The sequence below is a fragment of the Biomphalaria glabrata genome, chromosome 6 (genome assembly GCF_947242115.1).
Source record: "Biomphalaria glabrata chromosome 6, xgBioGlab47.1, whole genome shotgun sequence".
In the NCBI taxonomy this organism is placed as follows: domain Eukaryota; kingdom Metazoa; phylum Mollusca; class Gastropoda; family Planorbidae; genus Biomphalaria; species Biomphalaria glabrata.
In genome coordinates this window covers 10,876,522-10,893,870 of record NC_074716.1, presented here as the reverse complement: position 1 = coordinate 10,893,870, position 17,349 = coordinate 10,876,522, and the positions used below count along the sequence as shown (strand labels likewise).

At 34.9% G+C, this 17,349-nt stretch overlaps 2 protein-coding genes across 5 annotated transcripts in view; both read left to right on the top strand.

Moving 5' to 3' along the window:
- The window catches only part of LOC106075058 (prion-like-(Q/N-rich) domain-bearing protein 25), a 36,675-nt gene extending 19,953 nt beyond the window's left edge, over nt 1-16,722 (top strand). Inside the window, exons 10-20 of one of the 3 annotated variants that reach the window (XM_056033557.1) lie at nt 453-578; nt 1,645-1,764; nt 2,379-2,414; nt 4,060-4,194; nt 4,321-4,584; nt 5,299-5,424; nt 6,311-6,436; nt 6,979-7,128; nt 8,694-8,826; nt 8,948-9,048; nt 11,914-16,722. In XM_056033557.1, coding sequence (XP_055889532.1) covers nt 453-578; nt 1,645-1,764; nt 2,379-2,414; nt 4,060-4,194; nt 4,321-4,584; nt 5,299-5,424; nt 6,311-6,436; nt 6,979-7,128; nt 8,694-8,826; nt 8,948-9,048; nt 11,914-12,236 — 1,640 coding nt within the window. In that variant the 3' untranslated portion in view covers nt 12,237-16,722. Of the gene's footprint in view, nt 1-452; nt 579-1,644; nt 1,765-2,378; nt 2,415-4,059; nt 4,195-4,320; nt 4,585-5,298; nt 5,425-6,310; nt 6,437-6,978; nt 7,129-8,693; nt 8,827-8,944; nt 9,049-11,913 lie in introns of all 3 variants that reach the window. The other 2 variants (XM_013235978.2, XM_056033558.1) reach the window with 2 other exon arrangements.
- Nucleotides 16,723-17,228: 506 nt separating this feature from the next.
- Nucleotides 17,229-17,349, top strand: part of LOC106051286 (uncharacterized) — a 32,624-nt gene continuing 32,503 nt past the window's right edge. For both annotated transcript variants that reach the window (XM_056031374.1, XM_056031373.1), the window contains exon 1: nt 17,229-17,285. In XM_056031374.1, the coding sequence (XP_055887349.1) occupies nt 17,235-17,285 (51 nt within the window). In that variant the 5' untranslated portion in view covers nt 17,229-17,234. The remainder of the gene's footprint in view (nt 17,286-17,349) is intronic.

Genomic DNA, 17,349 nt, shown 5'->3' with positions numbered 1-17,349 from the left:
ACATTATTAATAGCACTAAATTCCTGTTGTTGGTCAAGATGTATTACAAATTTAATTACATGACTCATCCAAGCTAATTGATGCAACTACATTTCGTATAAGTTTTTTTTTTTTTTTAATATTAGAAGGTTTTACAGTTACCTATTTGTTAGTTAAGAAACGACCTAAATCTCTACACAAAGAATAAAAGGTGCTAATTCAAATTTTAACCGCCACATCAGTCAAGTATAATTTATTTTCCTTGTTTGCTACAAATGTAATAGTTAATTGTCTTACTGATTAATTGCTTTTAAAATTTATCATCGTTTTGCCAGGTACAAGAAATAATTGTGCAAAATTTGATTACGGAATCTAATCACATATGAATAAAATGTTTTTTGGAAAAAAAAGTATAAAGCTTTAAATCAAAATACAAAGATCAATTTATTGCAACATTTTTATCTGCCTCACAGGAATAACCTATGGAAATATCTGCAACAGTACAGAGCAATGTGTTGCAGATCTCGCCTGTAATGATGCAACATGTGACTGCTTGACAAGTTATTATTATGACCAAACATATTCAATATGCAGACTTAGTAAGTAGATACAATGAACAGCTAAAAAACGTGAGATCGTATATATAACATATAATCAATGAATTTGTTTACACATTCACTGTATATTGCAATGTTGGATTCAATGGCAAACCGGGGCATCCTCTAGTAGTTTTTCAACCAGAGTTGGCTAAAGGAACTTCCAAAGAGCAGGCCGATTTGTAGTGTGTCAGTGTATCAGCTTGGTTTGCTGTTGATGTTGAGTACGAGACTAAAGTTGTCAAAGCTAGTTAAAATCTCTAGAAATATCTGTTTATGCTTTAAAAAGAAACATTTGCTTTTTACATTCAAAATCATCATCTGTCTCTTGACTTTCGTTGCATAACCAAATCTCTCCATTTTTCACGTTCTACAGCTGTTCTTAGCAGAATTTTAAGAGAGACGCCTGTCCATTTCTTTGTACATTGTCCAATTAGATTTTCTTTGGAAGACCTTTTCTTCGTGCTCTCTCCACTGTACCTTGAAGGATGTTGGTTTACATCATCTTGTCTAGGCCTATATTTGAATAGATTGATCACCTAGATCTTTCTAGTTTATATATCTAAAAATTGTAAAATAATAGCTATGAGACTTGAGTGCTTTTATTTTTTTATTTTCAATTACTACATTTAGATCTTAACATTGAATTATATGTTTCATAAGTTAGGGTTGAAAAAACAACAACTTACAAAACAACGCCTTGTTGCAGCATTTCCGCGAAATTTTTGTAGTGTTAAAAAATCTCCATGTTCTGTCTAGATATAATATATATATATAGGTGTGTGACCCATATCATTTTACGAGACGATAGAAAAAAAAAAGTTGAAAAAAACAATCTGAAAGAAAGATGAAAAAAAGAAAGAAAAGAAACACATTTTAAATACGTGGAAAGAAAATGAGAATCAGACAGAAATAGAGGAAGTAGTGTAAGTGAAAACAAAAAGATTGAACTAAAATATTGCGTGTCTAGCTATTAATTAAAGGGTATAATGGATACTTCTAATTTAAACAAAGTTAAAATTGACTTATATAAATGCAACCTATGTAAAATGATTTCTATTATTTCCAGGACTTTCTTACGGAAATGTTTGCATATCTACAAGCCAGTGTCTACAGGACTTTGTGTGTACTGAGAATTCTTGCAATTGTTCTTCTAATAGTTATTACAATAATCTAACATGTGTGGCTAGTAAGTTGATTCGAATACGTATCAATAGGCATGTTTTTTTTTAGATTAGTGTAAGTTTCAAAAAGGTTTATTTAGTGGAAAAATGTGCAAGCAATGTCATATTTACAGACTTGGTGACTTACTTAGACTTAGATCCTTCCGCGCTGTTCGCCGCATTGAGCGGCATGTCTTAACAAAGATCTGTCACTGGCAATGTCTGAAGCCTTTTCTCACCTGGTGTCCACTGCTGAGGTCCGCCATGAAAGTGTGGCGCCATGTTATATAAGGACGTCCCTTTTTGCGTTTTCCTTGTAGTGACCTCCATTTCATCGCAACTCTTGGTATACAGGAAAGTGGTAAAGCGCTCTGCTTTCGCAACAAGGTAGTCACAAGTTTAGGACCTCGCTGCGTCCATGCAGCTGACTGTTAGGGAAATAAAAGGCGATTAACTGTTATGCTAACCTAATTTTAAACTATTTAACCGACGAGACTGACATGTTTATACAATAAATCACATGAACGGTGTGTCTTGTTTTATTAGGTTTTAAAAGTGTTACTCTTTGCAAGAAATAATTCTTTTTTTCTAAAACACTAATATTATATTTCTAGTTATTAAACTATACTTTTTTTTACAGCACAATGGGTTGCAACTACAATTGCGCTTACTCACAGTATGTTTAAGTCATTTCTTGCTTGCATTTCTCTCCGGCTTCACCCGTCCATTTGTTAATTCTCTTATTCCATCCAACAAATCGTCATATAATGCTTTGGCCGTTCCCTTATTATTTTGTATTTTGCACTTTCAATAAAACTGCCCACGTTTGAACAACCCCCTTTTGGTCAGTGTATTCTAGTATATATTACGTTTAATTGGAATGACCCGCTTTAAATCTCCCTCCAAAACACATTCACTTCTGGTCTGTGAATTCTAGATCTCGCTTCCCTCCCTTTTTTTTCGCTACGCTTCGCACCCTCCTACACCTCACGCCCATCAAAACACTTGGATTTTAGTATCTGGTATCTACTGACCCGCATTGCACAGCCCACAGAAGAACTTGCAAAACTCAAAACAATACGGAAAGACAAAGGCATCGCCTTCAAGACCAGTCAGACTTGATGCGCTCCCTGGTCATGGCCACATTTTTGTATGCTTACGAGTCTTAGGCACTGACTGGAGACCTAAAGAGAAGGATCTTAGCAATGGAAATGAGATTGTATAGAAGGTATCACATTTAAAGACCGCATCGCAAACCAAGAGATTGGAGACAGGGTAACTAGAGCGATTGGAGCCCACGACGACCGACTAACTATTGTAAAAACAAAAATAATGAACACTAAAACTCTATGGCCATATTACAAGGTCTTTGAGGCTTGCAAAGGCCTTCCTTCAGGAAACAGTGCCAGGAATAAACGATGGTGAGACAACATAAAGAATAAATTGAAGGAGATTCTATTCAAGGTAAAAGACTTCTGTGGTGTTCATCTGTTCAACAGACTAAAGGATAGTTGATGGTGATCTGCTATATCTAATTGCACGGCCCGCTTTAAACCGCTTATCCTCCAAAACACTTGTTTTTTTTATAGTGAATTCGATTACCAATATCTCTTATTCCGTCTATACACAATGCCACGGCTTAGAAAACAATTCTACATAAAATATAAGAGTTTATTTTTTGTTCGACTATTCAGCTTTTTTTTTTTTTTAATATTTGAAAAGCTATTTGATGCTTTCAAACACCATCAATTTTTGTTATTAAGTTTTATAACGTATCTTTGGATTAAGTCTAAAAATTCTGTGCCAAAAAAGTATTAAAATATATATTTAAATTAAAAATAATATATATCGTACGATTAGAGATTTGAACCACTGACATACTGATCGAAAGTCTGGTATTCTATCAACTGAGCTAAAAAGTGGAAGTTACACACAATAAGGAAACGGAAAAGACTATTGTAATTTTATAAATGTCGGATTGAAAAAAAAAAAAGTTGGGTTGAAATTTGTTTTCGGTAAATTTAACCGCGGCAGTTTCAAACGTGTAAGGTAAAATTACCCTTTCGGATATTAGCGATATGTAGGGCAGATGATGTTGGTGTCATCAATTTTTTATTGTGACAGGTGCTTAGTTGTCATAGGCCAACACACGGAAATTAGTAACTAGTTATATTTCCGTATTTTATTCGTTCACAGCAAGTGGGAGAATTAATGACATGTCAGTACATGAATCAGTCATGGTCCGATTTTCTTACTTATTGTCTTTTTAAAGATAAAAAGTAATATGTCAATGTGTCCTTAATTCTATTACTACTTCTCAGAGCATTCTCATACCTTCATTTGTTCAACTTCTGAAGATTGTACAAGTCCTTATGTGTGTAGATCTGAGAGAATCATTACCAAGAAATGTCTTTGCCCTAGCGACATGTATTTCATAACATCAAATTGTCTAAACCGTAAGTAAAATGTTTATTTGAAAGATAATTGTTCCGAGAAAATCACTGTATTAAGACACGAATTTTAAACATTTCCTAAATAGTATAAGGTTTCAAGTCGATTCCATTTATATTTTTTTTTTTTAGAATCAACAGTGCAGGCTGTAGTTTCCAGCAGTTCTATAGTCAAGACAGATTCAATACTTCTCAAATGGACAACGCAAATTAGGATATCGAATTTCTCTTTTACTGTTGAATGGGAAGGACATAATGTAGCGACTAATGCAAGTGAACTTTACATAGATGGTCTGTCACCTGGACATGTTTACAGCTTTACTATAACCACAAACATACCAGCAGACGATTATTATAACAATAAGTCCATTCAGTCAAACGTTTCTATGGTAACAAGTAAGTAATATTAACAAATAAGGGTGGTGAACTTCACAAGTACATAATTATTATTTTTTATTTTTACATAAAAAGGCTGATTGGTAAAGCGCTTTGCTTCTGAACTGGAGGTACCGGGTTCGAACCCTGGTGAAAACCAGGATTTTTAATTTTGGTATCTTTTGGGCGCCTCTGGGTCCACCCAGCTCTAATGGGTACCTGACATTAATTTGAAAACAAAGTCGTTGTGCTGGCCACATGACACCCTCGTTAACCGTAGGCCAAAGAAACAGATAACCTTACATCATCTGCCCTATAGACAAAAAGGTCTGAAAGGTGAAACTACCAAAATAGGTCAATGTTACCGAGTTGCTTTAATTCTGACCTAATATTGTGTTGTTTTTTTGTCCATGGAGATATAACGTATCGTTTCTAATCGGAATAATTACTGCTAACGTTTTGGATGTTATTTAGTAGCACAGAAGGGTCGGTAAGATACCATGACGTAATCAAACAACACAGGATGAAGACACACCATATACAAACCAGTATTTCACCTATTATTATTTTATTCAGATATAGTCTATATGGCAAGAACTCTTATAATTGATGGTCCGAGGTTCGAACTCATTTTGCTGCCTTTCTTTATCATTCAGTGAAAAGCTTAAGCTAGGATTTAACAATGTGCAAATATTCTTTTGTTTAAAACTATTGTGAGTTTATCTATCCCAACAGAACAAGTTCCAGGATCTGAATGCAGTAATTATTACGAATGTTCTGATGAAACAAGTTGTGTTAGTGGATATTGTATTTGCTTATACCAATATTATCTAAACAAGATCTCTAAAACATGTGAACCAAGTAGGTAGACTTTATTTTTTCCTCAGAGTTTAATAGTTACAATATGTTGGACTTCTCTTAAAAGCTTTTTTTTTTGCTTAGGAAATAAATATTATTATAACCGGGGCCTAGCCTGGGTGGGAATAAAGATAATAAGTGAAAATTAAGTTTTGTATTAGAAAATAAATTCGGCTTTGCATTTGATTCATTCTTTTCTAAGTACTAAATTGCGATCAAGTTAATTTTAATTTACCAATTTTGCAACCTATGGCATATTTATATGCCAGTAACAATATAAGTAAATACGTATTGGAACTTCCGGTTAAGGGCAAAATTCGTCCGATTATTACATTTTATTACATGAAAGTTGACAATGCCTTTTTTCTTTTATCGCGCGTACGATTGGCGTTTTTCGCAATGAATGAAACCCACAAATGACAATTTTGACTATTTTTCCGGAGATTTTAATAAATTCAGATTTCCATGACTTTTTCGTATATATTCTGAAATTTAATAATTTCACCTAGAATTAGCGTGGGGCCCACTGCGGCCGCATAGGTTGTAGTGGACTAAGACCGGCCCTGATTATAACTGTAATTTTTTTAATATCCAGTAAGGTATTTAATATAATCTTCTTTTAATTGAGGCCCACGCCTAACGAAGGCATTGTGTCCATTGTAATGACTAAACAATTAAGGACTAAGTATGTCCTCAATAAGAAAATTAAATACTAACTCAAGTCTATTTAAACAAAAGCCAAGTGAACAGCCAAGCTCTCTCTAAGCTCGCAAAGTTCACTTTAAAGAAAAAAAAATTGTGTAAGAAATAGTTTTACTTGCCCAAAAACTTTTGTGTGTGTTGTTATGAATGAACCATTTATAGCATAAATTAACTTTATTTTAATAAGGACTAACCAAAAGTTACGAATGCAGTCAAACAGATGAATGCAAAGACACTTTGGCATGTATACATGGGAGATGTGACTGCCAGCCTGGAAATTACTACGACAGCAGCAAACAAAGCTGTTATATCGGTCAGTATGGTTTTAAATTCACATTCCAAAATATTCTAGAAAATTCTGTTGAAGGAAGAATATAGTCTAACAAAAAAAACATTGTAATTAACTCTTTCGTGTGAATATTAGACCACTAATTTAAAAAAATGGTTTAGATTTTGGGTTTAAGCTTGCAGCGAATTTTCTACTTAAGAATTTTTCAGTGCATGAATCAAAGGTTGGAACTCGGTCCTTATTAATCTCAAACAACATGGTACACTTCTAAAAGCGGAATTTACCAGTGCCTGTTTCTTACAACCAATGGGAGAGGACCCTTAAACTTCACGGTGAACCGTTCAAAGCGTTGAGTTGCTTTAGCTAGCTCTATTGGCGGCTGAATATAAAACGGGACTTTAGCTCAATACAAGTTCGAAATTAAGAAGTGCGGCAAAAAAAAAACCCAGCTTGAACGGTGCTTGAACTCAAACCCTTAGATTAATAGCCAAGCAATTAAAACCACTACGACACACATCCCACAAGCATATGTTCTCTACTTAAAGAACTTTTTTTTTTTTCCCTAGCACTTAAGAGAGGACAACTCTGTGATCCTTCAATTGAGAATATGTGTGAGTTACCGGACCTTATCTGTGGACGTGAAAATACATACACATCTAATTACACGTGTCAACGAAACCCGACCAGAAATGAAACTGGGGAAATTGTTTCTCAGAGTAAGTTTTAGACATTTTTTTTGTGGTAGCCTTTTTGCTATTACATCCTTTTAACAAGGCTCGTCTGCTGGAGTATAAAAACTAAACTAAATAAAACAGACATTTGTTTAAAATCTGGATGCAAAGTAATTCTAATTCCTAAAATTTCTTCATTGAGTCTCAAGAGTCATTACCAATTTCACCTTCAAAATCTACTAAATCCAATTTAAATATTGAAATATTATATATTGATTGAGATGAACTACCCCCCCCCCTTAACAAGCTTATTACTGTGTTGCCTCTTTTATCAAATGACTCTGGTGGTGGTTGTGTGTTTCCAAGCTTGACCGTCGTTTGAATTTATCGATGGTCCCGGGTTCAAACCCTACCCGCTCCCATCCCCCGTCGTCCTGCGGGAGACTTGGGCATGGTGCACTTCTAAAAACGGAATTTACCTATAGCCTAGGGCCTCCCCTAATATTGTTTTTAACTCTTCAAGATTCTTGAGTTATCCCCCCTTTTTTAAATTGTTTTTTTAAGTTACTTAATAAAAAATGAAAAAAGGAAAGCGATAAATTGTCTATTGATGATTACAATATCTCAAATATCTTAAGGCCTTTTTAAGTCTAAATCTGTTTCCTGTTGGATTACTTTGTCCTTTGAACTCTTGAGACACTTAATTAAGCTTACATTATGTTTGTTAAATGCGACGTATACATTAAAACATCATTATTATTATTATTATCATTATTATTAAATCATTATCACTTATTACAGGGCCGGTTTTACATATTGCGGGACCCTATGCGAAACTGATTGCGCGGGCCTAATCTGAATAGGAATAAGAAAATAAGTGAAAATTAAGATTCATTGTTTGAAAATAAATAGGCCTAAGTCTTTGTATTTTAATCATACTTTAGTAAGTACACAATCACGGAACTTTACTAGCCATCTACAGTAGAAGATAGTTTTCCAACAAAAAGCCGATAAACATTCAGATCTACCTTTTAGATTTACTATCGACTAGCAAAATATCGCTTTTGATAATCTGAGGAGATCGAGATAGATTGAGATCTATATTTAGATGCCAGTGACTATTACAGTAAATTAAGTATTCGACTTCTTGCTTTGGTTAACATTCACCCTGCTATTTTTATTAAATGAAAGCTGACATTGTCGTTTTTTTTTCGCGAGTAGAATTGGCGTTTTCCATATTGAATATTTTGTCTATTTTTCAGGACAATTTTATTAATTTCAGGAGAATTCCAGGAGCTCCTGGAAAATCAGGAGGCAGCGGAAACCCTTTTAAGTTAAAATGGTTTAATTTAATAATTTACAACTAGAGTTAGCGCGGGGCCTATGAAAGTGCGGGGCCCACTTCGGCCGCATAGGTTGCAGTGCCCTAAGGCCGGCTCTGACTGCTTGTGCAAACGACGTGCGTATTTGGGAATTCCCTTACGCTATTTGCTATTGATACATATCGTTTACGGACTGAAATACTTGAACTAATTATGGCTGAGTAGCGAGGTACCACGGTATTATCGTTACATCGTAGTATGCGCTAAAATTGACACATTTATTTACAGAGAATACAAGTGGAGACAACCCAAACACCGTCTTTATAGCTGTAGCTGTTGTTGGTTGGGTTGCTGCCCTTGCAGCTGTCATCGCTGTGATTGTTATATGCTCAAGGAATCGAAAGAAATCTCAAACTAAAGGGTAATAGAAATTAAATCTTTTTTATAACTGCCGCGAACATTGCTAGTTACTTAAAAGAAAATTCATACTTAAGTCGACATTTTCAGTTTGTTTCCTTAATTATTTTTTAATCGTTTAGTAGACCCGAGACTCAAACAATTGAAGCTATGAGTGATCTCAAGGGAACCAGTGATTCTAATGTTCCACGCAAAAATGACTACAGATTATTTCCTAAAACAACAGGTAATATGTGGACTTTGTTTTATTTTTTTACTTTATTTAATTATTATTCTTTGAAATAATAATTTTAATCTAAATATTATATTTTTGATTTTTTTTTAAATATTCAGTTTATTTATAAGTGTAATGGAGGCGCGGTGGCTGAGCGGTAAGCACTTGGCTTCCGAACCCGAGGTCCCGGGTTCGAATCAAGGTGAAGACTGGGAGTTCTATTATGGGATCTTTACGACGTCTCAGAGCCCACCCAGCTCTAATGGTACCTGACATTTGGGGAAAAGTAAAGGCGGTTGGTCGCTAACACCTTCGTTAACCCTGAGCCACAGAAACAGATGACCTGGACATTATATACCCCATGGATCATAAGGTCTAAAAGGGAAACTTTATTTTTTTTTTTATCATAAGTGTAATAATCGTTAAGACACTAAACAAAAAGTTTACTTATGTGTGAAACGAATAAGAAGTTTGGAAAATTTATCTTCGTTATTATTAACTAACCTTATGTTACCCTGGTTAACACATTACGATTTGGGGATCTCGCAAATTTTTAAAATCAATCCATCATAATGTGAGTTGATGAAGCAACTATCATCCGTCTTTAATCCAATGTAAGGATATCTGACTTCCATTTTACAATAGATATAATTGGAAATGACATATCTTTGATTACGCTCTAAACGTTTATTATAGTGTTGTAAAGTTAAGGCAAGCACTCAACAGAGGAAGAATAACTGATAGTGATTTTATAAATAAAAACAAATAACACACACACAAACCAACAGGATGCCAGGCTCTTTTAGTTCTAGTTCTTTACACGAGGAAAGGACAAAATCTGAAAAGCAGGCACAAAGCCAATGTACCAGTCGACATGAAGAAAGAAAAAAGAGAAGCTCCACTCTTAAACTGGGCACATGGAATGTGCGTACTCTACAAACTGGACTTAATGAAAACCTACCAGACATAGAAGATGTCAGAAAATCTGCAATAATAAACGATGAACTGTCCAGGCTCAAAGTAGACATTGCCGCCCTTCAGGAAACTCGTTTAGCTGACTCTGGTTCAATCAAAGAAAAAGACTACACCCTCTTCTGGCAAAGCAAAGCCGAAAGTGAAGTAAGGCAACATGGCGTTGGTTTCGCAGTTAAGAACACACTACTGAACACAGTAGAGTTGAAGTGCAACGGTTCAGATAGACTATAATCACTACGCCTTAACACATCTATTGGACACGTGACTTTGATAAGTGCCTACTTTGAGTTCCACACCAGAGGCCAAAGACATGTTCCATGATTAACTTTCGTCTACTCTCAGCTAGACTCAGGCCAGGAGTTTGGGAAAACCAGAAGCTCAGTACAGTGACCAAAATGGAACTCTACAAGGCATGCGTTATTAGTACACTACTGTACGGTAGTGAATCATGGACCACCTACGCAAAGCAAGAGAGAAAACTGAACTCATTTCATTTGCGATGTCTACGTAGGATCTTGAAAATTACATGGAAAGAAAAAGGGTGCAATGCTGAGATCCTTGCGCGAACAGGTATTTCCAGCATCTTTACAGCCCTCAGACAACGCCACTTGCACTGGCTTGGACATGTTCGCCGAATGGAGGACAATCGCATCCCGAAAGTCATCCTCTACGGACAACTCGCATCTGGCTCAAGAAAAACTGGTCGCCCCCACCTCCGTTACGTAGATGTAAAAAAAAAAGGGACCTCAAATCAGTGAATATCAATGCTGACCATTGGTAAGACGTAGCTCTAGACCCCATCAGATGGAGAGAGACATTGACCAAGAAAGCTATGGACAGTGAAAGAACATGGGTCTCAGCTCAGGAAGAAAAACGTACAATACAAGAAATGACCAGCTCCTCTACCACCGAAGCAAAAACCACCTTAACCTGCGATATCTGTGGACGGGAGTGTCTCTCCAAAAAAAAAAAAGGATGAACCATAGTCATTCTTCGATTGAAGGAGGCCAACAAGGAAATACTATATATATTTGTTTTTTCAAGCTTATCAAGTTCTATGTTTTCATAGTATTCGGTATTATTGATATTTATTTGTACCAAACTTATATCAATTCACTCTGACAGTCTGTCTGGTCAAAATATTTTACACGTTATTCTAACTCTTCCAGTTCTCGGATCATGAAAAACTTTGCAAATTTGTTCATTGGCTATGACAATAATTTAAAAAACTCCTATTTTTGTTTATTGTTTCATGTTTTGTTAGGTTTAAGAAATAATTTTGTAAAGTATAAACTTGATTGGAGAATGCGTGAAATAAGAAATAGCGTTAACAATTATTGAAGGGGACTACACACAACATTATTAGCTATATCTCTGAATAGTGAAGTTTTAGTTTTCCTTGTTGCTCTTAAACAAAATAGTTAATTATTAGTTATTAATTGCCTAATTGGTTACTTTTTTATTGATTCATGGCGTGTCTATTTCAGTGAATAATTGTGCAAAGTTTCAGCTTGATTCGAGAATCAATGTGTGAGTAATAAATAGTTTGACAGACATAGTGTGTTCTGTAAAAAGAATAATAAAAAAAAATAATTAAGTATTAGTGCTATCTATATAATTTTGTTTTACATAGAAAAGGAAAAAATGAAGAGAATCTTTCAGTATTTGAGATAAGACTGTAATTATGCTGCTCTTTCCCATTTTACAAAACTCGTAGCAACTCACTGTGTCCGTCTTTCTTTCTGTCTGTCTGGTAAAGATATTTTTAAACAAGTTATTTCTCCCACACCCATTCTTGGATCGAATTGAATATATACTCAGAAATATTACATGTATACGTGTGTGTGTGTATATTCAATTAATGTATTTTATTTTATTTTCTCTCTCATATGAAACATGAAGACGTACAATCAACCTCTAGTACAACGTTAAGTACATCTGAAATATCGAAAGTACAGCCAGCAGTGCCCGCTTTGGCCAAGTCCAACATCAAGCCAAAGGCATCTTCCAAGCCATCATCTCCATTCAAGACCAGTTCTTCTACAAATAAGCTCGGTTTTTCAGCCAAGCCAAAATTCGTTCAAGATAATAAATCATTCACACCTGATTCCCCCGATAACTCATATGAAGAGATAACACCGAGATTCGCTTATGCTGATGATGACAAAGTTTATCAGAATGTTCAAAACTCGAAAGAAAACGTATATATTAATTCTAATATTTAGAAAAGCAGCAGCACTGGACACAAATCCAACATTTATTTTGATGTTATGACATAAAGAGCCCATCATATGTAGGTGTGTAGCAAGTTACTATACGGACTATTTGTATAACCCTGTGGCTAAACTCGGTATTTCAACTTTAAACGTTTTTTATCAGTTCTTGCATGTGTATACACACACACACACACACACGTAAAAACACACACACGCACACACACACACATACATACATACCTCCATATATGCTTGAATTACCATGCCAATGTGCTATCTTTTGTGTCTGACCACTTAACACTATTGGGTATGCCCAAGGAAAAAAAACGGGTGAAGTCAACACAATCGTAAAATGTTTGTTTGTAAAATGTTTTACATGTTTCCGATGTTCCTTCAGAGTTGAAGATGTTACTTCCTAGTCCAAACCTCCCGCAGACCGATGTGGGATGGGAGAGGGCAGGGTTTGAACCCGGGACCATCGATAAGTCCGAACGACAGTCCTGCGCGCCAATGGCACGACCAGGCTGCCATCAACTATACACAATACACTAGGACTACATGTGTAGGCACTGGCGGATCTGGGGGGGGGCGGTAGGGGTGAATTACGAGTTTAAGTATAGAATTCACACAATTTGTATACGAATTTATTACGTATGTTAATAATATATACTAATTATTTATATTTCAACCTATTTTTAGATTATTTCGCCCCCCCCCTTTCTAGTATTTTGGCCGATTTGGTAGGGTCGGGAGGGGGCGATGGCATCAATCCGCCCCCCCCCAACCATAAACTTTCGAGTGGGGGGGCGGTCCTATTTATTTGTAGAAATCACAGCTTGCTAACAGAATAAATTAAATATCTCTATGATTAAAACTTGTTATAGGTCTTTATATTATGTCGTTCACCTGTTGGCCGACTGGAAGGGGAGGAGCGAATACCTCTACTGTCCTTCCCATCTAAACCCTTTGAGTGGGGGGGGGGGGGCGGTCCTACTTTTATGGAGAAATCATAGTATGTGAACAAAATTAGTTGAATATCTGTATAATATAAACAGGTGGAAGTGCGATACATGCAATCACCTTCCCCCCCCCCCCCCCTCATCGGACAAACCAATACTTTTTCTTTTTGTATTATAGTAAGAAATTACAAAATTTTAAAGAATATGTCACTAATATAATTTATATATGCTATAAAGTAAATTTTTATATGGAGTCGCCCAACCCCTATTCTTTAATGCAAAATGCAATCATTAGCAGAAATTATAAAAAGTGGCGAGGATTAACCGTTTTCATTTTACTGTGTAATTTCACATGAATTTATCATAACTATTTTAAAAAAGACTTTGCTTTGAAAAAGTTATAATTCAAAAGAAATTTGTCAATATAACAGTTACGGTTGAGATAAATTCAAAAGCCAGATAATCTTTTCCTAGTCGACTTTTTCCAACCTTTACTCTATCTCATATTTTTCTTTAAATAAATTTAGGACTATAACTCACAATTTATACTTACATTTTATTAAATATTATTTATTGAATTTTTTGATCCTCAAAGCCTTAATCTAAATATGTGGGGTATCTTATCTTTTCAAATAACAAATCGGTTGTATTTGCAATGTATTAAGGGACTATAAATTCATATTAGAATATGTTTCCACATTTTTCAAAAGGTTCTTTATAATAGAATGAATAATGAGCTGTAGGTCAGGAGAATGTGTTTCTGCAGAGAAGAATGCAAGAAAACGCTTTTGGAGTCGATGCTTCGCCCCGAACCCCACTAATAAGTAATGAGCTGTAGATGTCAGGAGAATGGGTTTCAGCCGTGAAAAATGCAATAAAACGCTTTTGAAGTCGGGGCTTCGCCCCGAACTCCACTGATAATGCTTACAGCGCTCTCCCAGACCCCCAAGCTTGCAAGAGAAAGGCCTCAGCATGACTGTTTTTTTTTCTGTTTGTTTTTCGCCGAAGCTTGAGAAACAGACTTATTTTATTCTCATAAATCGAATATATATATATATATATATATATATATATATATATATATATATATATATATGCTTTACGCACGTTTATGCATAGGGTTAGGGTTTACTGGGCGTTAGGGTTAGGGTTTGGAAAAAGTCGCCCCCCCCCCACTCCAAGGTTCTGGATCCGCCAGTGTGTGTAGACTCACTACGTCTATCTGACCAAGTTTTTGCAATCAGTCGAACACAAAGTATATTTTTTGGTAAGGAGGGGGTGGATTTTTTTTTTCTTTTTAATACTTAAAATAGGGATCCGTCTAATGTCCTTCGTTACTAGCCGTCTGTGTACTGAAAAGCGTCTTGTTTGTCGAATAGAGCGTTCTTACTTTTGAACAAACTTTACTTCATCGTCGCTAAGTAAAACTTTTCCCCTATTCCCGAAACAAACAACTAAATCCTAATCATGTCATAACAGAGGAATGCAGTATTTCCCTTGGCTAAGCAGCCCCAGCCGTGACCTACATATTTAGGCAAGCATGTGTCCACCGGTTAAGACACAAAATGGCCGCCGGAAACTTTGGTTGTTTATGTCTCAATCTTTCCTTTCGTTCTATTTCAAGACTGAAGCGCCCACTTCATGACACGTCATTTAGTTGTAATTACCAAAATGGACGATTCTAAATTACTTATAGATAATGACGCAATTATTACAATGTCTTCTGTCCCAGTGGGTAGCGTGGTTGGTATATCAAGCTGACGGTGCCAGGGTACGAATTCGATGTCCGGCTAAAACAAAACATTTTATTTCTAAATTTTTTTTAAACTTGTATAATGGAGGTGTTGTCTTTTTTTTTAAGATGTAATTTTAAAATTGTTTTGTTTGCTTATGTTTACAATCTTAAAGATTTCTTAAAATGTTTTTCTCTCGAATAGGTTACCAATTCTCACTAACAGCCTTTTCTATTTTTAGCGGCCCCCGAAAGGGGAAAAGACGCTATTAGTCTTATGTGGTCTGTCTGTCTCTCCGTCCGTCCGTCTCATTTAGATCTCGTACACTAGAAAAGATAGTGAAAATACGACACCGAAATATTTTAGATAATTCAAAGATCTGACGCAGTGGCTACATTTTTCTTTTCTGGAAGCGAAAAATCTAATTTTTAAATCCAAGTACGCAAGCAGTTTTTTCATAACAAAACTATTTACTATCAATAGTAGCAAACACGGGAGGCTGATTAGTAAGGGGTATGACCATTTACTATATTTTTAAGTCATTTATGTAAACGGTGTTATATTTTTTGACACACTTCCATATGAATTATTACATTTACCAAAAAATGTTTACTTTAAAAAAAACAACAATCTGTTTAGTATGCATATTATTGGAACATAATTTAAAACAACAATTAATTAAATGCATTTTTTTAAAATATTTTTTTTCGTATATAGATAATATAATTCACTTGAGGCTTTGAATAAGAGATGGACCCTTTACAAAACAATTAGTTCAATTAGATAATCATTATAACACATCAGTTATCCACGCTCGCACCTAACTTCACATTCACTATCACCCTTCTCTTGGTCTGCTGGCAAATCAGCCAAGAAGACCAATGACTTTGCCAAGTTTAAGTCATTGATTAACATGAACGACTAGATTGACCTAGGGTCATGCTTAGGACGTAATCATCCTCTGTATTGAAGCAACGTGTGTATTTTATAAGATAAGATACGAAATTAAGAGATATATATTTTAACAACAACTTTCTTCCTCACATGAATGTCCTACACATTTAGATACTAATTTATTTCATAAAATAAAAATAAATCACAAGTGGAAATTGCTAACTTTTGATGGCTAAATAATGTGTTTATTTTTTACCGTACTATTTGAGCTGCAAGATAAGATGATTGCGAATCTAGAAATTTTAGTAGCGATAACATTTATTTTATGATGAATTTTAGAATAATATCTTGAAAAAGCTAAATTATACAAAATAAAGTCTTAATTTTAGGTACTTAGGGTGAACGTACAACTATATCTACATAATATCTTTACGAGTACAACATTTAAAATCAGTATCTCGCTTTGCAAGTTCCCCTCATACAATTCAAAAGGTGTGGCAGAGCTCTACCCCTCTGAGTATCACCCAGGCCCCAACTGATAACACTTAGCAAAGGTTGGTTTTGTGAAAACAAAAAAAAAGAAGTGAAGGGGAGAGGACTGAGTTGAAATGCTAAACCCAGTACTCCCCTCCCCTGCTCTGTTAACTGTACATATGATATTTATATTTTTTTCCCAGTGCAGAAATAGACGAATGATAAGGCTGTTAAGAGAACCACATTTGGAGAACACCAACATACTAATTTTTTTTTTTTTAATGTTGAAATAAACTAATAAAAAACTGTTACGGCGGATAAGGAGACTCAATTTTAGAACATTATTAATTATGTTCTGGTTAGTACATGTCCTCGATCCAGTTTAATTTAGAGTAGATCTATATATTCATTAAATTTCTCTTTCTCAAATGTTTAGCATGAGTTTCTGTTGTTTTGTTGTTATCCTAGGTTTCATTTACATTCTTGTCGAATGATAGAAAAATGCCAATTCAATTATTAAATAAATAATAGAATGTAGCTTGTATTTTTATTTATTACAACTTAATTATTTAACAAACTATACCATACTGTTGCTTTTTACCACTACAACTATCAACAGCTACAATCAAATACGGCAGACATAGAATCTTAAAAAAAAATATTTCAAACATATACATAGTTTCTCCTTACTCAACCTATTTAAAGGCACTTAAATTTGACATGACAATGGGCTATCCTTGACCAAGTTCTGTAACGATACCAGAAGGCAAGACTTTTAATGCAAAGAAATTAAAAAAAAACATAAGCTTATTGATCTATTAATTCTCCAGGTAGCTGACTTCCCTAGATAAACTGATCTCAAAATAGAATAATTTACGTCACTTAGCTAGAAGGAAGTAAAATACTGTTTTAAATTATCAAATGGTTTGTTCCTTAGTAAATACAAGATGGATACTTTAGGCCACAATTTCGTTTTCATAATCATAAGTATTTTGATGGTAAGATGCGCAAATACAAATGTTTGTTCATTTCGTTAAATTATAGCTTTCAACACGATACGTT